The 26,880-nt window shown below is 53.2% G+C and overlaps 1 protein-coding gene across 1 annotated transcript; it reads right to left on the bottom strand.

Moving 5' to 3' along the window:
• Positions 1 to 888: 888 nt before the first annotated feature.
• LOC104584165 lies at positions 889 to 2,841 on the bottom strand. Its single transcript, XM_014900678.2, has one exon. The coding sequence runs from the start codon at positions 2,811 to 2,813 to the stop codon at positions 1,209 to 1,211; it is 1,605 nt and encodes a 534-aa protein (XP_014756164.1). The 5' UTR covers positions 2,814 to 2,841; the 3' UTR covers positions 889 to 1,208.
• Positions 2,842 to 26,880: the final 24,039 nt, after the last annotated feature.

Genomic DNA, 26,880 nt, shown 5'->3' on the forward strand with positions numbered 1-26,880 from the left:
CCAATCAAAAAAGAAAAAAAACGTGAGATCTAATAAGATGCTTAGAACAGAGAAAACTGAGAAATGGTTTGAATGGAAAGGACTGAGGACTAAGAAATCAAAAGAGCTATAAGAGCTAATTTCATTCGTGATACAGAAGTAGGATAGCTCTCATCTAAAAAGAAGTAGGATAGCTGCTCTCTTTTTGTTTGGAACTGAAGTTGAACCTCCAAATATTTAGCGATTCCAGGTGAACCTTTAGGGGGAGGTCTTACTCCATTGGAGAACTCCAAAGATAGAAACTGATGGTTATGATAGTAGTCAAGAAACTTAAAATTGAAAGCATGAACATTAAATTTGTACATGTGTACAAAACGACGCGACATTTGCTCAATGCCTACCGCAGATATATGCAATGCATATATTTGCTATATCCAGAAGAGGCAAAAGAGCCTTAAAGGGCTTTACAAGCAAAAGCCAGCATGAACCGCTGATAAACTGCCGAAACTTATCCAAACAATCAACACTTCTGACATAAGACTGAAATTTAAGATCCATCTCATGACATAAAATCAAAATATCAAACAGGTTCAGTTAGCTTGATTCCCATATGACATTCACTAATCCATCTTGCAGATGCAGAATATGCAGTGAATCATGTAAACAGTGCTGGCTAGAACAAACGCAAGTGCACCAAACATTCCAGGATGAGCTGCAAACTGGGTTTGCATCTTCACAGAACACAGATAAAATTTGAACACTATAAGGAGTTTGGCACGGAGAGGGATCCCCTGACTTCGTCTGGCACACCCTTAACTGATCAAACACATGCTTTTCTAACAAATTCTTACCAACAGATAAAAAAAGCATTCATGCATGATAAGATTCATAGTATTGTGCAAAACTCGAATGCAGGAATTGAGCCATCTTATCATTCATGCAGGGACAAAACTATATATCAGGGCACACGACGAAACATAAATCAGCAAACAGCGTATGCAGAGAGAACGAGGCCTCCAGAGAGAACACCACAATCCACCAAAATTTCTACCGAGATTTCAATCATTAAGCAGTACTCCATCAGCCATGAATGCCATCGAAAGTATCACTCATCACGACAACGATACGACTGCCCACTACTGCCAATCTCTCATCCGAACCACTACGAACTACTAGTAAATCCTTCCTAAAATCGAACAGCCAAGAACAAAACGAAACGAACTCACGCATCACTGGCCTTCGCCGTAGCCGTGAGCAGCTGGGATCTTGGGAGAGGTCATCGCTGACGAGGCGCAGTCGCTGAAGGGTCCACCAACGCCGCAGGTTCCGTTCATCTGGATGGCGGAGGCGACGGCCACCGAGGCGGCAAGGTTGGCGAGGTGGAGGCGGGGGAACGGCACGTAGACGCCGTGGACGGCGATGCGCGAGTTGATCACCACGTCGGACTCCTTGATGGGTATGTAGTTGATGCGGACGTCGTCGGAAGCAGAACCTGCGACGTGAGTGACGACGAGGTTCTGCCCCTCGCCGGCCAGCGTGGGGAGGATTGTGCCCGGGCGGAGGCGTAGGAGGTCGGCGCGGGTGAGGCGGTGCTCGGGGACGATGTGGAAGCGCACCGCTGAGACGTAGTCGTGGCCTCCGCCGACGAAGATGGCTTGGTCGTCGAGCGCGAAAACCGTCAGGTTGGCGAACCTCTCCAGCTCGGCGAACTTGACGCGCATGGCCAGCGCCATGAAGCCGTAGCCCCCGTCTCGGAGGCGCGCGATGGCCTCGCGAATCATGATGCGCACCACGGATGCAGCGGTCGCGGTCGAGGTGGCGGCCGAGCGGGCGGTGAGGTGGTGCGAACCGTCGAAGCAGGAGTGCGTGAGCGGGCGCAGGAAGCCGTGGAGGCCGTGGACGACGTAGCGACCGTCGTTGTACAGCTCAGGGTGGGATACCTCCACGCCGTCGGCGTAGATCCTGGCGTAGTGGATGCCGAACGGTCCGCGCTCGGAGACGATCTTGAGGCAGAAGCCGACGGAGGCCGAAGGTATCTTCATGGTGGGGGCGGCGGCGAGCTCGGAGTAGGGGTAGTAGCCCATGGCGATGTGCTGCAGGAGGAGGTGACGCCGCGAGCACGTGGGGCAGGAGGCCTGGAGGAAGACGTCGGGAGCCGCAAAGACGGTGATCGCCCCGGGCCACCTCGCGAGCGGGGGTGAGTTGGTGAGGAGCGGCGCGGCCGATGCCATCTCGTTGTAGCCCAGGGAAGTGAGCACCCGCGAGAGCTGCTGAAGCCCTTGCTCGCCAGCGGAGCTCACCTCCCGAGCGACGCTACCTTGGATGGGAGGCGGAGGGCTCTTTGTCGCTACCGACGTCTGCTGGTTGGGGAGTGGGAGAAGCGTCGTCGTCGTGGAAGCGGCATTCGTCTCCGACTCCTCTTGCGGCTGCCGCTGTGCCTGAGAGATCAAATCCGGTGCAGCGACGAGCGTAGGAGGCGGTGGGGATGCTTGGGGTGGCACGAGCAGCCCAGGACGGGCATCCCCGGTCGCGGCCGCCCCCAACGCCGCCATGGCTTCTTCGCCGGAAGAAGCCTGCGCCTCGGCGGTGAAGGGGTCGACGGCGAGCAGAGACTTGCTCTCCTCAGTCTCGAGGTAGTTTTGGTGCATGGAGGGGGTGGCGCTAGGGACGGGATGAAAGTGGGCGGTGGCCGTGTTCGTCGGGGAACGGTGGTGGTGGTGGCGGCTCGCGGTGGTGGTCGCCGGCGAGATCTGGTTGTGGGTGGCTAAAGCGGTGGATAGGATTGGGCCGAGGGGGTTGAGGAGGACGACGACGAGGATTAGGGGAAGAGCCATGGTTTTGGCTCGTGTTGTGAACGAGCTCTGTCTTTGGAAATGGAGATGGGGGGGGGGGGGGGGGGGGGGAGGGGGATTATAAAGCCGGACGGGAAAGGGCATGCCCGATGAAACACGCCGTTTGTAACGCTGTTTGCTTGTACAGGTGTGCGCAATGACCATCATGCCCTTAAGGCTTGTCCAGCAAGTACGAACTCTCTAGACTCTTCAATTTTTGCGGGAAAAGCTCCGTTGGGCCCCTGCTTTACATCATTGGCCTCTCTATCAAGCGTAAATCGACAAAAAAAAATTATCGTTTACTAAAAGTTCATAAAAAAATATAACAGTGTAAAAATTTAGAGCCTCTCTGACTAAAGATTTTTGAAACACAAGATTAGAAAACAATGCTGGATTGAAATGTGTATCACATGTTGATTGCTACAGGAAAAACAAAAGAATTCTTATGAGAATTATGTGCGTGGGCATAGTTGCCATAGAAACAAATGGAAATTTTGTGGAAAACGAACCATACGAGAATTTACTTTGGATTTTTTTAGGAAATTTTTTTATTGCAAAAATATGTACATAATTACAAATACAATGGGCTATCTAAAAACTCTAACACTGCATTTGGATGTCGTAATTCAGGCTCAGGATTAAAAAATGGAATTGGGATGCTCGAATTCTCCTATTTGGATGGCTAGCTTACAAGCATCTCTAGCAGTACCAGTAAAGGGGCGGTCTGAACTCCGTTCTCGGTTTTGGGCCAAAACAAATGGCATGAGCATAAACCGAAAACGGGCTCGGCCCGAAAAAATAATTCGGGGAACCGAAAAGCCCCGTCCGCAGCACGAATACATACGGCTCGGAGGGGGCTTTTTGGTTCCAAAGCCGAAGCCCTCTGCCGCCGCGAAACCCCCTCCGTTGCCACCATCTCCGGCAACCCCGACCTAGCAAAATGGAAGCGCAAGACTCCTCCACCACCCCGCCACATTTACCTGTGGCAACCCTAGCACGGCAGAGATGGTTTCCTCCGCCCAACAGCGACGAATCTCCATGGTAATTCATCGGAAGATGAAGGAGAGCCCGAAGAGGAGGAGGATGACCCCATCGAGCTGGCCAAGAATGTGTTCCACGAGTTCCTGAGGCAGAGAGACGCATGAGCTCTTCTCGATCCTTTTGGTGCTCACTGTTTTCACGTCCCTCTTCCTCTTTTTCCGACAACACATCTCCATCTCCTCCATGGTGCCCTCTCAAATTGACAAGCTGTGTAGTCCTGCTCTGTATCGCAGCCCGTGGGATGTTGTGCTCTCTTGTGGTCGTAGGGATTCGGTCGGACCCGTTCTCGATACGTATTGTAGATTCGGGAAGCACCAATCGATACATATTGCAGATTTGCACGGCACGAGGGAAGGGTATGGTCGTAGGGACTCGGCTTGGACTCGTTCTCGAATTAGGTTTTGATTAGCGAGCTCCGTGCCTCCGTGTCTGTTGCTCCCAACATACTCCCTCAGTTTGATTACATGTGGTTGTTTCCATTGTTTTGACCAAATTTTTAACCAGCAATTATTTTCATGTACATGCGTTTTGTGTGATGCAAACCATAAACATAATTAAATGCTTTGAATACGAGTACACTAATGTTAATTTTACAAACAAAAAATACATATTAATAAAATAATTCTTAATCAAAAAATTGATCAAAGCAAACGAAATAAGTCCATATAATGGAACTGAGGGAATACTAACATACATCTTCATGTTCTAATTTTTACTTTTCTACGGTAGGCCCATCGGAACACTATGTTATGATGGATAATCCATCGTGGATCAGACCGATTTCAGGAAGGTAGCAATGCGTCTCATGTATAATCCGCGTTCCCGAACTTTTCCATCCGTCCTTCGTGCCTCATCCTGCGGCCGCCGGTTTGAATCGATATATGCTACGGCGGCAAGTTTTGGTTGGTGCTCCATGAAGCCTTCAAAATGGGGGCAAGAGTTTGACTTGTCAAATTTTTGGTCAAGGATTTTTGCCGTACCAGTAGACCACGGGTCCCACTGATACGGGACGCGTCACCAGTGACGAAACCCCATCAGGAAGGCCTCCCGGGAAGCGATGAGTCCGGAAAGCCTGCCTTAAGGAGACGGTCGTTGGTGAAGGTAAAGTTAAAAGCCAAAATATAAGAAGCCCCCGGAAACCCCGGTCCCGGGAAGCTAAAGAAACGCCTCCCAACAACTAGCCGGGAAGGGGCATTCCAGCAACCCACACTCGGGCATGCAGGCAGGGCCCGTAGAATAGTGAAGACAGGACAAGACGGCGGACGCAGTGCATTTAATGCACCGACATGAGTCTCATCAGCAGGCCTAGTTTTGCTTAGCAATGCTAGGGCGACTACTCTACGGAGCATTTTTTTTCTATCCTGTACAGTGGACCGGGTGCTGCATGGCATCCAGCGTGGATCAGCGGGAGTATTTTTCATGTGGTTGTGACACGCGTCTGGAAACGTGTCGTGCTGCATGCACTGGCACCTGTGATATCCCCTTGTCTATAAAAGGAGTACCGATGTCACCGATCAAAGGGTTCCGATCAGTTTTAGTTTGAGCCCTAGTTAGAGCCATCGCCGAGTAGCTCCCCGAAACTCCCGGAACACTTTGTAAGCCACATACGTAATCTTGAATACAACAAAAAGCAGGACGTAGGGTGTTACACCTCCGGGTGGCCCGAACCTGGGTAAATTCACTTGTCCACACTTCGTGTCTATCGTCACGCCGGCGATCACCGGAGCGATCGCCTCGCCCTCCACCGAACCAAAAAGGGGGTGCTCGGCATTCCAGGTGCCGGAGACCCGTGCTCCGCTATTTGACGCGCCAGGTAGGGGGCGCGTTGAGAGCTTCGGGTGACCGCCGGCGTCATCGTCTTCCACACCGGCTTCTTTCTCTACGACATCCTCAACGACTAGCTCGCTATGCCGCCCAAGAGGGCAGACGAGCCTCGGGTCGACTTGCGAGACACCGTCGCCATGCGCACTCGATCCCACGACGCCGCGCGTGCGTCGCAAGCACAAGGGGACCAGGAGTCCCCTCCACGGCAGTAGCAGCAGTCGCAGCTGCCCCCTCCGCATCCTCGGCCGTCGACGGACAACCGGCTGAGGGGGCTTGCGGCACCTAGCGCCGGAGCCAGCCGCGCGAGCGACCACAACGTCGCGCGCGCCAGCCAGCGAGTCCACTCGCGGGCTGAAGACGCGCAGCGACAGCTGCGCTACGACCACAGCACGTCGCGCGCGACGCCAACGGAGTCTCGCCCCACACATCCGAGGGCACCGGGTGACAGGGCGGAGGGGAGCCGGTCGGAGAACTGGCAGCCTCCCGCCCAGACCCCGGTGGAAGCCATCATTACCGCGCGTGTCATGGTGCGCTACGAGCCACCGCAAGGCACGCCGGCGCATGAACCGCATGGAGTGCGGGGCTAGATGCACTCCTCGCGCTCGCTGCCCAACAGCCGCAAGGTGAGGGTGGCCTGGCTGGTTCAGGCCGGGGACAGAACCTGGGACGCGGAGACGCGCCCCGCGTCTCAGGGCACGGAGAGCACCCTCCCCCGTCGGGAGGGCAAGGAGGCGAGGATCCTGAGGGATACTCGGACTCGTCACCGACCGTCACGCCAGGTGACGCGCGAGGCGTCCTGAACGCCCGCTAGCGCTTGCAGCGCCGGCATGAGGCAGAAGGCCAGCGCCCAGAGGAGCAGGAAGATGCTCCGATGGGCGCCGACGACGGCTGCGCCGCGTTCACTCGCGAGCTGCGCCGGGTGACATGGCCCCGCAAGTTCCGAGTGCCGATGCTCGGGACGTACGACGGGACCGTGAATCCCAAAGACTTTCTTCTGACCTACACGTTGGGCATGCACGCTATCGGTGCCGACGACAAGGTCAGGGCCAACTGGTTCCCGATGGTCCTCAAAGGATCAGCGAGGACTTGATTGCTCAACGTGCCCGCCGGGTCCATAGCCTCCTGGGCTGACCTGCACGAGCAGTTCGTGAACACGTTCCGAGGCGGCTACAAGCGCCCGGGAACCATGGCGGAACTGCACACGGTCATGCAGAAACCGGGGGAGACGTTGCGGGACTTCACCAACAGGTTCTCCAACCAGTCATACTCCATCCCTGAGGCGGAAGCGGCCGCCATCATCAACACGTACGCCATCAACGTCCGTGACCCGAAGATGCGCGAGAAGCTGAACACGCACCGGATCCGGACCACATGGGATCTCTACGCTCTCGCGCGATGGCCGAGGAAGGGCGCTTGGCGCCCGAGCTTGCCTCCAAAGCAGCGGCAAACCCACCCAAGGGCTCCGGGAAGAAGGGCTCCCGGAAACGCGGCGGGAAGCAAGTGCTTGCCACGGACCCGGGGGCTCCCCATAGGCCCACCAAGAAGGTAGCGTCGGCGGGAGCATCGGGTAGCAAGCCGACGGTGGCCCCGTGCTGCCCCATCCACACCAACGCCTCCCACGACGCGCAGGACTGCCGCACTCTCCAGACCATCAAGGAGAAGCGCGAGCAGCGCCCCAAGGAGTGCCGCGCTGCCAGGGCTTGCTTCAACTGCGGGGACATCGGGCACCTCTCCCGGGACTGCCCAAACAATCCCCGCGGCGGAGCAGGCCAGGTCGTAGCCGGCGGCGACAAAGGAGAACCCGCGGGGGGTCGCGGTCAAGCCCACGGCGGCAACGATCGGCCTCCCCGGGGACGCGACAAGCCTCGCGCCGAACAACGCGACGCCGACGAGCCCAGCTTCCAGGAGCCCTGCAACGTCGCCTGCATTCACGGGGGAGCGTACGCTCGCACGTCTCACACTGCCGTGAAGCGGCTTACGCTTGAGGTCTGCGCCCTCGTCCCCAGCGTAGAGGCGCAACAGCCGTTGAGGTGGTCGCATTTCCCGATCACCTTCAACTCGGACGATCACCCGATCCGTCTCTTGGGGTCAGGGGTACTCCCCCTCGTGGTGTCGCCGATCATAAACAATGGGACGGTGACTAAGGTATTGGGGGATAGCAGGGCAAGCCTCAACCTGCTGTCCGCCAAGCTGGTGGAGAAGCTTACTGACCCGTTCCGGGGGATCAACCCCGGAGTGGTGCAGCCCATGGGGCGAATTACGCTCCCGGTGACCTTCGGTTCCCGGGAAGCGTTCTGGACTGAGCACATCGTTTTCGATGTAGCTCACACCCTGTTGCCGTACAACGGGATCATTGGTCGGCCGGCGCTGATCAAGTTCATGGCGGCAACCATTGCGCCTATGGCGTGATGAAGATGTCGTCAACATACGGCATACTCTCCATCAAGTGCGACCTGAAGGACGCTGCTTGGTGCGTGGGCGAGGTCGTGAAGACCTCCGCAGTGGCGGACCCCGGCGACTACGACGTTGCCGGGAACAAGGATCCACTTGCGGGTGAGCAACCCGCACATAAGAAGGCGCGAGCCGCTCCCGGACAGGACGTCGGGGCAGCTCCAGCTCCAGCCCGCGCATTAGCGAGGGCATGAAGCTGAAGGAGGAGGGCACCAAGGTCAAGAAGGTGCCCCTGCATGCCGGCAACGAGGCACACACCGTCTCCATTGGTGTGAGCCTCGGAAAGCACCCTCATCGCCTTCCTCCGGGAGTACTCTGACGTGTTTGCTTGGGACCGTCAGATCTTCTCAGAGTCCCCAGGGAGGTGATCGAGCATCGGTTGGCGGTGCGGCCAAACGCGCGGCCCGTCAAGCAGAAGGATCGTCGGCAAGCACAGGAACGCAAAGACTTCATTCGGCAGGAAGTGGAGAAGCTCAAGAACGCCGGGGCAATCAGGGAAGTGTTGTACCCCACTTGGTTAGCAAACCCTGTTGTAGTCCCTAAGGCTGGAAATAAATTGCGCATGTGCGTAGATTTTACGTGCATGTCCCAAGGACCCCTTCCCTGTACCCCGAATCGATCAAATAGTAGATTCTATAGCAGGTTGTGAGTCTTTGTGCTTACTGGATGCCTTCTCCGGCTACCATCAGATTAAGATGGCAGTCGAAGACGAGGAGAAAACAACGTTTATCACCCCGATTGGCTGCTACTGTTACGCGTGCATGCCTTTCGGGCTGAAGAACGCGGGCTCGACATTTCAGCGCGCCTTGCGCGATTGTCTGGGACCCCAGCTAGGCCGGAATATCGAGGCCTACATGGACGATATCGTCGTCAAGTCGCTGCGTTGGGACTCGCTCGTCGACGACCTGCAGGAGACGTTCAACAACCTCCGCAGGATCAAGCTCAAGCTTAACCCCGAGAAGTGCACGTTCGGTGTGGATTCGGGGCACTTGCTGGGCTTCCTGGTCTCTCACAGGGGAATCGAAGCCAACCCATAGAAGATCGAAGCGATCGAGAAGATGGAGGCACCCCGCAAGGGTAGAGACGTCCAGCGCCTCAACGAGTGCGTTGCGGCGCTTGGACGTTTCATCTCAAGGCGGGGCGAGCGAGCCCTACCTTTCTTCAAGGTGATGAAAAAGAAGGGTCCAATCAATTGGACTCTCGAGGCGGAAGTGGCGTTCCAGGACTTGAAGCAGTACCTGAAGTCACCGCCGGTCCTCGTCGCCCCCAAGCTGGGCAGCGACGGACCAGGTAGTGAGCTCCGTGCTCATTGCCGAGAGGAAAGAGCAAGCCTCGGGGGCTGAGACGGAAGGGCCGGGGGCTCCCGGCGAGCTGAAGGAACCCCCGTCTACCGCCTCTACCCCTGGATCTGAGGGACAGCCCATGCAGGCTGCCCCCCGCAAGCGGCTGGTGCAGCACTCCGTGTATTTCGTCAGCATGGTGCTGCGCGATGCCCGGGTACAGTACCCGCAGGTCCAGAACTTCTTCTTGGGATCTTGCTCGCTTCAAGGAAGCTGCGCCACTACTTTCAGGCGCACAGCATCACCGTGGTGTCAGGGTTCTGCCTAGAGAGGGCCCTCACCAACCGTGAAGCCACCGGGAGGGTGGCTGAGTGGAGGATGGAGCTAGCGGAATTCGGGTTGCGTTTCGCAAACACCAAGAGCATCAAGAGCGCCGCTCTCGCTGACTTCGTCGCAGAGTGGACATCAACGGGCATAGAGGAAGAAGAGACGGAAGCGAGCCTTCCCGACAAATTAGACGAGGGGTACTAGGTCATGTGCTTCGACGGCCCCTTCTGCTTGCAGGGCGCCGGTGCCGGAGTGGTGATCGAGTCGCCCATTGGAGACCAGCTCAAGTTCGTAATACAGCTCGACTTTGCCAACTCTACCAACAACACAGCAGAGTATGAGGGACTTCTTGCCGGGCTGCGCGCGGCGATCGCCCTCGACATCAAGCGCTTGGTTGTTCACGAGGACTTCCAACTCGTGATCAACCAAGTGAATAAGGACTATGACTGCCCCCAGATGGCAGCGTATGTGGGGGAAGTGCGAAAATTGGAGTCCAGGTTCAAGGGACTTCGGTTTGAGCACGTGAAGCGCAAGGACAACTTTGTTGCGGATGAACTGTCCATATGGGCAGCGGAACGCAGTAAGGTGCCTCTTGGGGTGTTCGTGCAGAGGCAGTCAAAGCCCTCTGTCGACCCCAAGACAGTTGCCGGGGAAGCCCCTCTGGCAACTCAAGGCGACCCTGCAGCTGCGGGGGACCATGCCGCCAAGTTGCTAGCATACACTAGCCGAGAACCACCACCCTGGGGGGCGGATATTATTCGTTACCTCAGGAACGGGACCCTCCCGGAGGAAGATGTTGCCGTGGAGCGAGTAGCCCGGCAAGCTAAGATGTACACCCTGGTGGACGGGGAACTCTACTGGAGGCGTCCTAATGGAGTCATGCTCCTCTGCGTGCCCCGGGAAGAAGGGCGCACGTTGCTGGTGGATATAGATCGAGGCACATGGTCGCACCATGTGGCCTCCAGGGCACTAGCTGTGAAAGCGTTCCGGCACGGCTTTTACTGGCCGACAACACTAGCCGATGCCAAACAATTAGTCAAGACCTGTGAAGCGTGCCAGTTTCACGCCAAGAAGAGCAACCAGCCAGTGCAATCCCTGCAAGTCATCCCGTCCTCGTGGCCGTTCGCGGTCTAGGGGCTGGACATTATCGGCAAGTTGCCGAGAGCAGTCGGCGGCTACGAGTACTTGCTCGCCATCGACAAGTTCTCGAAGTGGATCGAGGTGGAACCTGTCCGAGCCGTCACGGCGCAGGCAACCATCAAGTTTTTCAAGGGCATTGTGTGCCGGTTTGGTGTGCCTAACGGCATCATCACCGACAACGACCCGCAATTCACTAGTGCGGTGTTCCAAGCTTACCTCGAGGACATGGGCACTAAGATTCACTTTGCTTCTGTTGCTCATCCGAGGAGCAATGGGCAAGTTGAGCGAGCCAACGCAGAAGTGATGCGGGAGCACAAGACGAGAAACACTGGGTTGAAGAACTCCAACCCGTGCTGTGGTCGCTGCGGACCACACCAAGTCGGGCGACGGGTCAAACTCCGTTTACCCTCATCTACGGGGCAGAAGCTGTGCTGCCCCTCGAGCTCAAGTATGGGTCACCTCGGGTACGCGCGTACGGCGACAAGAGCCAACACACAGAGAGGATTGATGACCTTACCTTCATCGAGGAGATTCGATGCCGGGCTGCTGTGCGAGCTGCAGGCTACCAGCAGGGACTCCGTCGTTATCACGACAGGAGAGTCCGTCCCCGAGGGCTCGAGGTTGGAGATCTCGTCCTGCGCCGGATACAAGGAACCAAGGCCGGGAACAAGTTGACTCCAATCTGGGTGGGCTCTTTCCGGGTAGTGCAGGTGACCAGACCGGGGCTTGTCCGGCTGGAAACAGAAGAAGGCTTGCCGGTGCCCACTAGTTGGAACATTGAGCACCCACGCAAGTTCTACCCGTGAAACGGTGACGCCTTACCCACGGGTGACGTTGCGGCAGCGTGCCTCTTTAAGCTAGTGTAGCCGGGCAAGGCCCGATTGTAATCCGCTAGCACAAAGTTGAATAAAGATAAGTGTCGCTTCAATGAATGTTGTGCTTTGCTATTTGTGAGTGCTTTTGTCTCCTGCTCTAGGTGCACAGAATTGTCTCCTCGTCTTTGGCTGTGAGCAGGGGCTGTCGGAACCCAAAAAAAAAAAAGCTCGTTGCAGGGACGTCCCGGAACGAGGCCTAACAGTTGTCGGACCCGTCCGCAACGTGCTACGTGCCAGCAAGGCACCAAGGGAATATGAAGATGTTCACACCCAAGTCTGAGGTCGACTCTTCTATGGTCGGGGGCTGGGAGGCAGGAGGTTATCCAGTTTGAAATATTTTTCGTGCATTTCAATTTTTTTTTTGCTATGCACCTTGGGCACTGCAGGAATCTGACATGCAGGGTAAAGATGGGGCGAAGGCACACGGTGATGCTCGTGGGGTGGTCACGGGTGTCGTCGCCTTGTGAGTAAGTTGTACATATATGGCAATTACTTCGAGACTTGATGCAGGAAACTGAGACAGGGCCAGTGCCTCCACGCGGCGACTGGTGGTCCCGCGCGTGTGTAGGAAAGGGCAGCGCTTCGGCTATTTAAAGAGACCGGGGCAAATGCAGCACCAGCAACGGGCAAGAAAGCAAGAGATGTCGCAGAGAGGCGATTGTGGTGCACCCCTCTCCGCTTGTCGCTGAGGGTGTTCCCACCATCACGGCCTGCCACTCTCTTATGAAACGACACCAGAAATGGCGATGAGACAAGCGAGAGGCGTCGTATAGACGCGGTGGTGGTGCATGCCTCCGCGGCTCCGAGGGTGCTGCTGGAGGGTGCACTGCCACCGCGTCCTTGCCACGGCTCTCAACGAGGTGCTACAAGACCAAAGATAATGGAAAGCTAAGTATTTTGTCTTAGGTCCTTGGCTCTTCCTTTAGTAGCGTTGGTTTGCCAAGGCAAGCTCGGTCCCCGTGTTGTCGGAGTGTAGGAAGGACGCTTGCGGGGGGAGGACGCTCCCCACATGTGGCTCGCGGGTCCGCCGCAGACCGCCTCACCAGGGGGACGTCGTCTTCCTCGTCGTCCTCCTCCAGCGCGACACCGCTGGTTGCTGGGGCAGCGTCGTCATCGTCGTCGTCGCTGAGCTCTCCTCCGACGCCCAGCGAGGAGTCGTCAGAGTTCGAGTCCTCTGGCCTGGCGGAGGCCTGGCCTTGGCCCCCCTTCCCCGAGTCGACAGCCGGCTCCTTGCCCCTGCGGGCCTGGGCTACGGGGGGGGGGGGGGGGGGGCAGGGTTGCGCCGAGGGGTCTTCCACGATGCCCCACTCGTCGCAGAGTGGGAGATCCCAGGCTCCCAGGTTCGGGATCCCGGCGCGGAGCAGGTGCGCTCCAAGCGGGGGCAGCCGGTAGGCTTCGTCCTCGCCGGTGATGCCCTTCACCCAGAATTGCACTTCCTCCGGGAGGAGGTCTGTGCGCTGCAGCCGGGTCTGGTCGCCGGACCCGGTGTACATCCATGCCGAATGTGAGCGCCGCTGCAGGGGAGCCATGCGCCTCCCAATGAAGTGGCATGCCACATCCATGTCCGTGAGCCCAGCCTCACGGAGCGCCTTGATCTTGGCACAGATTGGGGCCGGCTCCTTGTCCTTTTGGTCGCGGAGCGTCCAGTCGTCAGAGCGCTTCGGGGGCCCGAGGGGCTCCTCGTGGAACTCCTGGAGCTCGTCGGTGCGCACCCAGCAGCAGTCGCGGCGCCACCGTGCTCGATCTTCTTCTTCCCCAGCTCTATGAACTCCCGACTTGATCCTGTCGCGGAACCGGAACACCACTCCCGAGGACAAGGGAGCCTTTTTCTCCACCCTCGAATAGTAGTAGTCGCGAAATAGAGCCACCGATGGCATCACCCCCACGAACGCTTCACAAAGGTGTTGGAAGACATCCAATGTGAAGAATGATGTGGGGTGAAGTTGCGCCATGATGAGCCCGTAGGTCTCCATGATGGCTGAAAGGAAAAAAGAGTGCGGCGGCACGAACCTGGCTAGGATGAATCTCTCGAAGATCCGGAAGTACTACAGGTTGCGCTCCGCGCCGATGGGGTGAATCCACGTCGGCCCGTACTCGTTGTGCTTGGTGGCAAGCGCCAAAAGTGGGTGTTTGATGAGATTTTGTTAAAAAATCTGTTTTCTTGTATTAAGAAAAGCACACATGCATATATCACAAGGTTAAGTACGTTGACAAAAATGCATGGTGCAAGGCGTGTCCATGAGTAATAGTTGGGTCCAAATTAAGCTCAGTGCTTGATTGTGTGCCCTGCACTCTAACGTGAATAAATCAATCAACCGGCATGTATATCAAGTATGTTGATTGTGTTGCATGCACCCTGACGTGTGCTTGATGTATGAACCAGCTAGCATATGGAAAGTTCAGACCGACGTACACACACGTGTGGTCTACGGCAGGAAGGAAATAGGAATTGATTGATCGAATCGCTGGTTTCCAAGTATGTGCGGCGGTGCTCGGTGTGCTTTCCTTCCTGTAGCCCGACCGCTGGCCTATATAAGCTGGCCACGAAAGATCAATCAGGGGGGCAGGGTGGCCACCTCCAGGAAACGCAGGAGCGCGAGGTGTGGCAGCGCCTAGACGGAGAGGGAGGCGCCCCAGGCCGTGGCAAGAGCGGCCACGCCAAGGCGAGCGGCGGCCATGTTACTCCGACGTGCGTAGAAGAGATGAAGTCCCCTCGGCAGCGCCGACGCGCATGGTGCAGCAGGCCGCATGAAGCACATCTCGTGACTTTAATATATGCATCCATCTCAATTTCTGTGTATCCAGGACCTAGCTCGATCAGGTTATGGGCAGCAGCGCCTCTGCACGTCCAGCTAGCCTAGCCGGCGGGCGCGCTAGGCGGCGACGGCAGCAACGACACATGCCAAGGTGAGGGCCAGCCGGTCAGGCGCCGGACCTCGAGGCTGCGTGTCCAAGGCGGCGGCAAGCTCCACAGGCCGGCGTGGGCAGAGCAGACCTGCTCATCGATCCAACATGCACAAAGATCAGCGTTGGAGATCAACACTAATCTCTCTTATGTATACTTGTTGCTCTCCTAGGTGCAGCTCGTCTTGTTTCTCTCCAGGTGCAGCTCGCCTGCATGCATGGCAACACACAGGTACGAAGGAGAGGGCAGAAGGGAGGCGCCCCAGGCGGTGGCGAGGATGGCCACGCCAAGGCGAGCGGCGGCCATGGCCCTCAGGCGTACGTAGACGAGCAGAAGTCGCCTCGGCGGCGCCGTGGCGGCCGCTGGGCATAGCAGCCTCAGCCATGAGGCAAGACGCAGGCAGCACACAGTCTCGCCGGCATGGGAGACGAGTAACGACCATCCAGGCGAGATAATCTTCTCATGTCTTTCTTTCCCATGCAGAGGAAGAATCAAGGACGTGGCTGCAAGAAGGTACTGCAGCTACATCGGCACCAAGCAGGTAAGCAGCTGGAGCCTGCTTGCCGGCCGGCCGCGGCATCTCCACTGGAATCCCGTGCGAAGGTGCGCGCCATCCAGAAGGGCAATGGGGCTGACACGCTGTCCATGAACGCCATCGACCCAGACGCTGCGTGTCCGCCGCCATCGGCGCCATGGGCGTGCCCTCACCATATATCAACACCCTACCGGTGTTCTTCACCTAAATCCAGATCGTGACCAAGGGTGTCGAGCCCTTCCTGCGTGTGCCCTACTTTGGACATGCACATGACATGAGAGCCTAACTATTTTCTATGCAGATAATAATCCACTCGTTCTTGTGCACAGATATATGCATGAAACTCTCGTCCCAAGCTTGGACGCGAGGTTGCCGGCCACCGGCATCCGCAATGCCGGCTGTGACTCACATCTTGCGGGCATATTCTTCTTCACGCCCGCCATGTGTGGCACCTGGGTTGATGCGTTCTTCACCGACATGGTATCATGCTAGATGCCGCCGCTCACGGCGTCCCTCCACGTGGTGTATATCTAGACACCGTCATACACGGTGTCATGCTAGACGCCGTCGCCCCACGCAGGGCACCGTCTACATCATCGACACGTCGCCGTCTACTCCAACATCTACGCCAACACTCTTCCCCGACATCGTCCAAGCCTCCGACGAGGCGGGCTTTATTCCACCGACTAGTCCTTCAACGATGAAATAAGTATGTTACTTGCTTGCACCGACAAAGTGCTAGCAAGTCATCCCGTCCACACCGAGACATCACCAGGCCCGGCACCGACAAGACAAAGGCCGCCCACTCGTCTAAGCCGACGAGGCTTAGACATCTCTTCATCATCTGACAACGACAAGCCGGAGGTCTACTGCTAAGCATCACCAGGGCGCGGCGTATACCGCTCCACCCTTCCACTTCGCCTCCACAACACCACTGTCTACATCAAGCACACGGGGAAGACGAGAGACTTGAAGACGACGACCATTGTAGCAGCTTAATCGGAGGTGTCTCGCGGCTCGAGCCGCAGGAGTAATTAAGTGGGAGCTTTACGAGGCCCCGTGAATCAAGACACTACAATCGCCCATGTCATATCGGCCGCGCCGGTAGGCCACGGAGCGCACTCGATCAAGGAAAATTGTAATTTGTTTCTCTAAGTGAGATTAATAAAATGCATATTTTCCTTTATTTTATTTGTGTATTCAGGTACACTGGCACGCCCGCATTTTATTTCCCCCGACGGATGAGAGATACTTTTTTTTTAAGTATTTTTTGTGTCAAACAGGGGGGAAGATGGCGAACTTAGCCCGCATTTCCTCATCCTTCCGGGCTCGGTCCGACAGCTCTTTCTTGCTGACCTTCTCGCACTTTTCCCCTTTGCTGGTGCTCACCTTGGGACGGTTCTGGCCCTTGGAAGACATCGACGGAAGTGGGGAGGTGATTTGGTTGGAGTTGGGGCGCGGAGAGCTTGGGGGGAGGCAATGGCAGGAGCAAGAGGCAATGGGGAGTGCCCGCCGCCAGCCTTGGGTATTTATTGGGGCTGGCGGGCTGCAACGGACACCCCCACGACCGGTAGTAAAGTGCCCTAAAGAATCGGAGATTAAGAGGGGGGTGTGCGACGTGGCCTTAACTCTCTGGCGATTAAGGGGGATAAGGCACGGTGCGCCCGACCGTTCCACTCGGAGGAGTGGAACTGTAAATGCGGTCCGCAAGGCCGGGTGCCGGGGGACTCCCCTTGGGACCCACCCGTCGGATAGGGCGTAGCCCGGCAACCGACCGAGGATAGCACTTGCTGGGAGCTTCAAGGCTGCCGGCCCACGCCCGGGGGTTACTGTCGTACCAGTGGCCCACGGGGTCCCACTGATACGGGACGCCTGGGTCACCAGTGACGAAGCCCCGTCAGGAAGGCCTCCTGGGAAGAGATGAGTCTGGGAAGCCTGCCTCAAGGAGACGGTCCTTGGTGAAGGTGAAGCTAAGGGCCAGAATATAAGAAACCCCCGGAAACCCCGGTCCCGGGAAGCTGAAGAAATGCCTCCCGGCAACTAGCCGGGTGCGCTAGCTAGGAAGGGGCACCCAGCAACCCACGCTCGGGCATGCAGGCGGGCCCCGCAGAACAGTGAAGACAGGACAAGACGGCGGGCGCAGTGCATTTAATGCACCGACAGGAGTCTTATCAACAGGCCTAGCCTAGCCGGCGACTACTCTACGAAGCATTTTTTCTACCGTGTACAGTGGACCGGGCGTTGCATGGCGTCCAACGTGAATCAGCGGGAGTATTTTTCATGTGGTTGTGACACACGTCTGGGAGACGTGCACTGGCACCTGTGGTATCCCCTGTCTATAAAAGGAGGACTGATGCCACCGGTCAAAGGGTTCTGATCAATTTTAATTTGAGCCGTAGTTAGAGCCATCGCCGAGTAGCTCCTCGGGAACTTCCGGAACACTTTGTAAGCCGCATACGTAATCTTGAATACAACAAAAAACAGGACGTAGAGTGTTACACCTCCAGGTGGCCCGAACCTGGTAATTCACGTGTCCACACTTCGTGTCTATGATCACGTCGGAGCGATCGCCAGAGCCCTCCACCGAACAAAAAAGGGAGTGCTCGGCATCTCCGGTGCCAGAGACCCGTGCTCCGACACATTTTACCAATTATTTGGCAAGAGTACGTGAGAAAGATGAGGATGTTCATTCTGGCAACCAAAATCTCGACCACAAACAAAAAAACAAGTGCCAAAATAATATTCAATCCTAATTTTTTTAGTTGGGTGTTTTGGCACAAACCAAACAGCCGATGCATCTTGCCTTCGGACTTTGCGCATCAGCACCGGCTGTCCTTTTGCACCGATTTCCATCGATTGGTGGCACCGAAACATGATTAGATTTATTTTTTAAACTAACAGGATTACTGGATGTTTTGTTCTCTTAGCTCGATGGAAAACAAGAGTTCGCTCATGATCATTGTGCCTCCATCAAAATAAACAGGAGGTAACCGCATTGAAGATGCAATCATTCCTGGTGCGCCGATGCTTGAAGTGACCTAAGATGGACCGAGAGCTGTGGAGCGAATTGTACTTGGGGCACGATGCTCAAGTGACTGATATACCAAAGATCTTGTATTTGATATGACCAAGGTTTTGGTGACCGAGCTGACTTTTTTTACCGAATGGTTACCGGCAAATTAACATTCAAACATTTGAATTCAATTTTCGTTCTCAGTAATTATAAGGGTTTGAATGCATAATGGACATAATTATTACTCTCATACCGTAGTTGATCAAGCATTTGAATTCAATTTTATCTCTTAGCAATTATAAGGGTTTGAATGCATAGTAGACGAAATCACTCTCCTGCCTTCTTCCTCTGTTTTTTCTTTCCATATAATTGGGGTCTAGAAATGCAACCCATAGAATCTTTGGAGGTTTCATACCTTCGATCCAAAGGTTCTCGGTAGAAAAAACTCATAAGAATTAGAAATTTTCTAGTTCCTCTACAAAATCCTTCGATCCTAATAGGCCCCTAAATCACCCGTCGGCGCGGGAGTGAACTCTACCTCCCTACACGAGCAGCAGCAGTCAGCGTCTCCAGGGGTCAAGATAGGAAAGAGAAATTTGATGTGCGCCGGGTTCAGAAGTCGGAAGAGTGAAGTCCATTTTAAACACTGTGCTTGTAGAGTTTGTCCAAATCGAACCCTCACCTCTAAATTCCTGAAGTTGGCATCCTAACCTTATTAATCCTAATCCCAATCAAATATAACCTTTGATTCGTTTGGAAGGCCGCGAATAGAGCAATCCTGGCCGGTATTATTAACAGCTCTAATAACACCCACTTCCATCAGTGTCCCACGTGTCATATTCATCTTCTTCCTCGAAATGGTCTGCGCCCACACCCTGTGCCGCCATAACCTACCCGACCCCATCTCTGGGCTGAATCATGCCAGCGATGAGGCCATCCCGCGCCCGGCGACGCTTGCTGCTGCCATCGATTTGGCCGGTGCTGTCGTCAATTCGCGCCGCCGCCTCGTCGAGGGGCTCCGCTGCAACCCTCTACCTCCCAGACCCCTCCTCTTCTTCAATTTATCTGTGCTCCCACCGAATTAATTAGCCGTCGATTTGGTCCGTGCGGGCGTGAGGTGGGCGGCGTGCTCGTGCAGGTACAAGGTGGGCGACGCGTGAGGGTGTGACGTGAGAGGTGGGCGGCGCAGCGGCTGCGAGGGCTTGCGGGCTCGCGGGTGATCAGCGGGAATGGGTGCAACGGCAAGTTGGGGCATCGAGGAGCTGGGCGTGGGCGGCGTGCGGCCAGGCGCAGCTGGGGCGTCGAGCAGCGGGGCACGTCGAGGAGCTGGGCGCGGGCCGCGTGAGGCCAGGCGCGGCGGCAGGGTCGCGCGATGGGCGTGGCGCCATCCATGCATCGGGGTCCACCTCCCCATCGCTTGCCAGTCAAGAGATGGATCACTTGAAACAAAGCAAATCATTGGTTCATTCACGTGATTACTTCGTAAGAGAATGAGCTTGAGGAAGAGGATGAATATGACGTGTGGGACAATGATGTCAGTGGGTGTAATTAGAGCGGCTAGTAATACCGGTCATGATCACTCTATTTCCGGCTTGCCAAATGAATCAAAGGTTAGATTTGACCTAGATTAATAAGATTAGGGTGCCAACTTCAGGAATTTAGAAGTGGGGGTTCGATTTGGACAAGCTCTACAAGCACAGGGTTTAAAAGAGACTTTACTCAACTTGGAAGCGCCCGTATCGGGTGGGCACAAGCGAGAGAGCTCTTTTGGACCACCAAACAGCGACTCGGGACATAAAATACCAACACATCTCCCGTTGAGCATATGCATAGAAGCTTATTTTGTTTGAGTGTATATTTTTTAGTCGACTTAGAAATAGTTACTCCTTTCGATCCTAAATTCTTGTCCCAAATTTGTCCAAATATGAATGTATCTATTCATAAAAAGTGTCTAGATACATGTAATGTTTCGATAACAATTTAGGATCGGAGGTAGTATTTCTCAGTTAACGATCATAGTTTTTCGATTAAGATTTTTCTGATTGTTTGTACTTGTAACAGTTATTAAAATCAACTGAGAAATAGTGAAAATAACTACTCCCTCCGTCCGGAATTAAGTGTCACAACTTTGTCTAAATATACATGTATCTACACACTGAAACGCGTGACGGTGAAAAAAAATTCTAATTCGAAATAGCAAAACCGTATTTTGTGTGAGTACCCGAACACACGCGCACGATAGGTAGCTTACTCCAAAACCAATCGGTCCCGTTCTTGACATCTTGTGTAACGTAATACTCCCTCCGTCCCATATTAAGTAATTCAAATTTTCCAAATATGGATGTACCTATGCCTAAAAAGTGTTAGATGCATGTAACAGAAAGACACTTAATATGGGATGGAGGGAGTACTAAGGTTTCTCTTCCATGTATGCATAGGTCATTAGAATGTTTTTCTTTAGCAAACTAAACATGAGCACGCCAACATGATAATTGAAAATTTATTTGCCACGTCTCCCCCATTTCCTGAGACTATCGGGCTTTGGGGCTTATTCGATTGGTAGGATTTCAAAAAATCAACTACGTCAAAATAAAAATCAGGTTTACAATAACATGTTTGTTTTTTTGTTTGGTTGCCCCCTATAAAAACAAATTGCTAATATTTAATATCGTACTCTCTCCGTTTCATAATTCATGTCTCAAATTTACTCAAAAATGAATGTATCTATTCCTAAAAGTGTGTAGATACATGTAATATTTCGACAACAATTATGAAACGGAGGGAGTAATCAACGGGAGATTTCATACTCCATGTAAGAGAAATTTGCGAGAAGAAATTCAATCGGAGAGTATCAAAATTCCATTATGGCAAATACACCGTGCGTGCCCTTGCACCTACGGAATAGCTATAGTATAGTCTGCTAAAAAAAATGGTTCATATTGTACTCCGGGAGATAGCAAAGGAAGATATCGCACGGCGAGACCAGGAGGTTTCGAGGAAATTGCATGTTCCACCACCTATTGGGGACGTTGTTGCGCAAAACACCACTTCTACGAAATTTTTGCAGATTTCACCATATATTGGTCCAATTAGTTGTAGATAGGTCCTAATAGCGTGTTAGACGGCTTAATCACATTTCTGACCTGTGGGCCCCACATATCAGTGCCAACGTGTACCGAGCCCTTTGCCGCGGTGGACCGGGTTGGGTTTGGAGCCAACTGGTTAAAAGTAAATCACGACTGATTAGGTTCCAAAATATGGTAAATCGGGTCGGGTCTGGCTCCACCGAATCGGGCATGATTTCATTTTAATCGGTTGGCTCAGACCCGACCCAGTCCACCGTGGTAAGGGGCTCGGTACACGTTGGCACTGACATGCGGGGCTCATAGGTCAAAACGTGGTTAGGCCGCCTAACACGCTATTAAGACCCATCTGCAACTCATGGACCAATATGTGGTGAAATGTGCAAAAAATTTGTAGAAGTGGTGTTTTGCGCAACAACGTCCCAATAGATGGTGGAAATGTGCAATTTCGTCGGAGGTTTTCCCTCCATTTTGAATTGAAAATTTCTGGTCATCGAGTTTGTCGTCTTGCTAAGTACTCAAGGGCAATCTGGTCATTATGAAACAACCGTCATAGACGGCGTGCTCTCGGTTCCAGGCTACATAGCCCCGGGCCACCGGCCGCGAATACCGCTCCTAACCAAAGCCAGCCATGGCTCTCCACGACGGCCTACCGCTGCTCTTCAGCTCTTGTTCACCACCCTCCTGCTCCTCTGCGCACTCCTACCAGCCATATCTGCCTCCCACGACCAGCTCTGGCTGTCGCACCAGTGGCACCCGGGGTACCACCGTTGCTCAACGTGTGGGTCGCCTCGCTTGCTCCCCGCAAGGATGGCACCTTGGGCAGCACGGTGCGAGCTGCCCGAGAAGCCACCGGCCCGGCAAGAGCCTGGGAAGGGGGTTGCCCTGGAGCAGGACTAGCTGGGCTGCGGGGGTTACCTCGGATGACAGCGTGAATCCCCGTCAGGACGCCCCCCGGGAAGTTCACTTGCCGGGGAGGGTGTCTCCTGGCGCAGGTGCTTACAACTGGGCCGGTGCCCAGTGCAGGCAGAGTATCGACACCACGTGGCTGCCCGGTAGGCCCCTTCTGTGCAAGGCTGGTCGGAGCGTGGAGTGTGGCACAAGCCGAGCATTAAATGCTCCGACAGGGAAGAGGTTACCCGTCTAGTCAGCTTGCAGTGAGTAGCCCGCAGTGAATCTAGGGCACGTGTGGCCCTAGTTACAGTGCGTTTCACCGTGCATGCATGCCAGCACAGCAAAGGCAAGCTGCCTTGAGTCTTTGTTCGGCCCGTGTCCTAGGGCGCGTCCCCCATGCAAACTGGGGCACCTGTGGTATCCCTTTGAGTATAAAAGGAGGACCAATGCCACCGGTCAAGGGGTTCGGGTTCTGGTTCTTCTATGGTTGGATTGGAGCTGGGTTACGATCCCGAGAGATTTAGTCCAGGAGTAGCAAGTAGCCACTTAGCAGAAAGGAAGAGAGCACCCTGGGGCTCCCCCGGCAACCTGTAATCACTCGCGGGGGAGCACCACCGCACGCCGCCACCACAACCCTTCCCCGGAGAGCATGAATTTCGGTGGCTAGTTCAAGAATTCGAATACTCAATTGACGAGATATATTGTTGTGGTCGATGTTCCTCCCATCCTCCCTCACAGCGAGTTCATATTACAAGCAATCGGTCCAAGCCGTCCAAAACCTAGCCAAGGAAGAAACTACAGAGAAGCTAGCTTAAGTAGGAAATACAAGGTTCAGCGAACCCAACTTGGGCTTGCAAGCCTGGCGGGTAACCAGTGCGTGCGAGTGGGCCGTGACGAAGGCCCATCTTGCCTTGATGAAGGCGTTGGGGTGGTCCAGGTCGTTGACACCCCCTCCTCCATAAGAAGCTGCTTGCCCCCAAGCCGGTGCCCAGGGAAACTTCTGACGGAGCGAATCCAGATCTTCCCAGGTGGCATCAGTCACAGCAGCATCGCTCCAAAGAATAAGACCCTGAGCAACAGTCTTGGAACCTTGCTGGCGAACACGATGCTGCAACACACGCACAGGAATCTGGAAAGCAATAGTGTCAGCAGGAAGATGATCATGTACCTTGTGCTTAGGAGAGACCGATCGCTTCAACTGAGAGACGTGAAAGACAGGATGAATACGACTGGAATCCGGCAATTTCAAACGATAAGCCACATTGCCGATCCTTTCCAGAACCTCATATGGGCCAAAGAAACGAAATGCCAGCTTGTGATGAGAACAATGAACCACTAAAGCTTGAACATAAGGTTGAAGCTTAAGAAAGACCTTGTCGCCCACTAGAAAACTGCGTCCAGTTCTGTGCTTGTCAGCGTGAAGTTTCATACGTTGCTGGGTGCGCAACAAGTGTTGTCTAATAGAAGCAATAACAACTTGGTGCTGGTCTAACCATTGCTGCAAATCAGGAGGTTGAATAGCATCACGGGCTGATAGACCAAAGTAGCGAGGAGTATGACCATATAACACCTCAAAAGGAGACTTGTTCAAAGCTGAATGCCAATTGGTGTTGTACCAAAATTCAAATTAGAACCAGTGAGCTTCATTAATGTTTGCCAGAAAGTTCTAGTGAAAATGGGATCTCTGTCAGAAATGATATGCTTAGGAAAGCCATGAAGTTTGTACAGATGATCCAGAAAGACTTCAACGACTTTCTGAGCATTGAAAGGATAGCGCAAAGGTATAAAATGACCATATTTAGTGAACTTATCAATCACAACAAAGATGCAATCAAGGGAGCCAGATTTAGGTAAGCCACTAATGAAATCCATAGATATCATTTCCCATGCTTGAGAAGGAACTGGAAGAGGAGATAATAAACCAGGGTATGGAACTCTCTCAGGTTTAGCTTGTTGACATATAAGGCAAGATTCAGTTTGATCCTTAATAAAATGCTTCATACCAGACCATCTGAAGAGAGAGACAATATGCGTCTATATGTCACAGGAAATCCAGAATGGCCTCCAACAGGACTTGCATGAAAAGCTTGGAAAATTTTCATATGGAGTGGCAAATGGTGACCCACCCATAAGCAACCTTTATACCTCAGCAACCAATTACTCAAAGTGTAATGTGGATGAGAAGTGGGATCCAAGGAGAGTTGTTGCAACAACGCTTGGACTTTTGGATCAGCAACATAACTCTGAACAACTTCATCCAACCAAGCAGGCTGAAGATCAGACAAAGCTTGGACTTGCATATCTGCATGTGGCCTGCGAGAGAAAGCATCAGCAGCATTGTTAGTAATACCTTTCTTGTACACTATTTTATAGGTCAAATCCATCATCTTAGTCAAGGCCTTCTGTTGCCATTCAGTGTGCAGCTTTTGATCATCCAAATGAGACAAACTCTTTTGATCAGTACGAATAATGAATTCCTTGACTTGAAGATAGGATCTCCACCGTTCAATACCTGTAATATAGCTAAGTATTCCTTCTCATAAACAGACAATGGCTGATTTCTAGGACCCAAAGCCTTACTGACATATGCCAAAGGATGGCCATCCTGCATTAACATAGTTCCAATGCCTATATTGCAAGCATCAGTTTCTATGACAATAATCTTGCTAAAGTCCGGTAAGGCCAGAACAGGAGCAGATATGAGAGCTTACTTAAGAACTTGAAAAGCTTCATCATGAACAACTGTCCAGAGGAAACTGGCACCCTTCTTGAGAAGTTGAGTCAAGGGCTTACTTATAATGCCATAGTGCTTGATGAATTTCCTGTAAAACCCTCTAATGCCCAAAAATCCCCTAATTTCTTTGACATTAACTGGTGTAGGCCACTTCTGAATAGTGACAATCTTGCTACTGTCCATAGACACACCAGCAACACTGATAACATGGCCCAAATAAAAAGCAATTTGTGGCTGTGCAGAAGCACATTTGGAGAGTTTGACCTTCCACTGATGTTCATGCAAAATCTGGAGGACTTGGTGAACATGGTGAATATGCTCAGGAAAAGTCTTGCTATAGATTAAAATATCATCAAAGAACACTAGAGAAAACTTCCTGAGAACAGATGCCAAGGAACTATTCATTGCTCACTGAAATGTACCAGGAGCACCAGTGAGACCAAAAGCCATCACAATGAATTCAAAATGGCCATTATGGGTCTGGAATGCTGTCTTATATTCTTCTCCAGGAGCCAATCTGATCTGATGATATCCAGCCTTAAGATCCAATTTAGAAAACCAAGCAGCTCCAGCAAGCTCATCCAAGAGTACATCAATGACAGGTAAAGGATATTTGCCCTTAATAGTGAGAGCATTGAAGTGTCTATAATCAACCACCATCCTCCAAGTGTGATCCTTCTTTTTAACAAGTAAAACTGGAGAGGAGATGGCACTATTACTGTGCTGGATCATACATCTCTTCAACAAGGCAGAGACCTGAGATTCCAGTTCATCCTTTAGATGGGGAGCTATACGATAGGGGCGAATGGAGACTGGTCTAGCACCTGGAACCAAGGGAATAGTGTGGTCATAGCATCTTCTAGGTGGAAGTCCTACAGGATCAGCAAAGACAGAAGCAAATTTATCCAACAAGGGCTGTATCTCAGGTGGAATTGGAGGAGTGTCAACAGGAATAATAGCAGATAAAGAGACTCAGTGATAGCATACTCATCAGGCAGTGGACCCTGTAAAGTAACTAGTTCACCCTTCCTATGAAAAGACATCCAACGTTGAGCCCAGTCAACCTGCATGGGACTGTGAGCAGTAGACCAATCGAGACCCAAGATACCATCATAAGAACCTAGAGGCAACAATCTGAAATCAGTAGAAAAAGTGTGACCTCCACAAGACCACTGACATTGAGTTAGTTGATATTGGCAATGAAGAACTAACCCTCCAGCAACTTGAACCTTAACAAGAGGAATGGACTGAACATTCTGAAGATAAGACAGTAATGCACTATCAAGGAATGTATGGGTACTACCAACCAGAGTCAACCAAACATAATAAGGAGTGACCTTGCAACTCAATATGAATCTGCAGGGTAGTAACAGAATGCTCACGGGCAACAGCAGCAGCAGAGATGGACATTAGCTGACTGCCAGTCTCAGAATCAGAACCAAAATGCACCATATCAAATTGCAGGCGATCAATTAACTCCTGAACAAAATGCAGTTGCACAGTCTGCTTGCATTGGTGGTCACGAGACCAGCGCTCACCACACACAAAACAGAGGCCCTTGGCCTTGCGATAATTGCGGAGAGCAGTCCATTTGTCTTCAACAGGAACAGCTCGGACATCGTCAAGATTCTTACGCTCCTCAAGAGGTCGCCGAGGTTGTGGTGGTGGTGGCAGTGGCAATGGTAAAGTCGAAGCGCGGCGCACATTAGCTTGGGTCACAACAGGAATATTTGCACCCAAATCTTCATGTAACAAAGCAAGATCATAAGCAGCATCTAAGTCCTTGGGCTTCTGAAATGAAACCATCAGACACACGTTAGGTTTGAGGCCCTCCAAAAAGCGAGTCAGATAGTGAAACTTCTGGTTTGTCCTCATAAGCAGATAATTGATCATAGAGATCAGAGAAACATTCCACATAATCTTCCACAGTAGAAGTCTGAGTTATGCGGAATAGCTGGCGAATAAGCT

The sequence above is a fragment of the Brachypodium distachyon genome, chromosome 3 (assembly GCF_000005505.3).
Source record: "Brachypodium distachyon strain Bd21 chromosome 3, Brachypodium_distachyon_v3.0, whole genome shotgun sequence".
Taxonomy (NCBI): Eukaryota; Viridiplantae; Streptophyta; class Magnoliopsida; order Poales; family Poaceae; genus Brachypodium; species Brachypodium distachyon.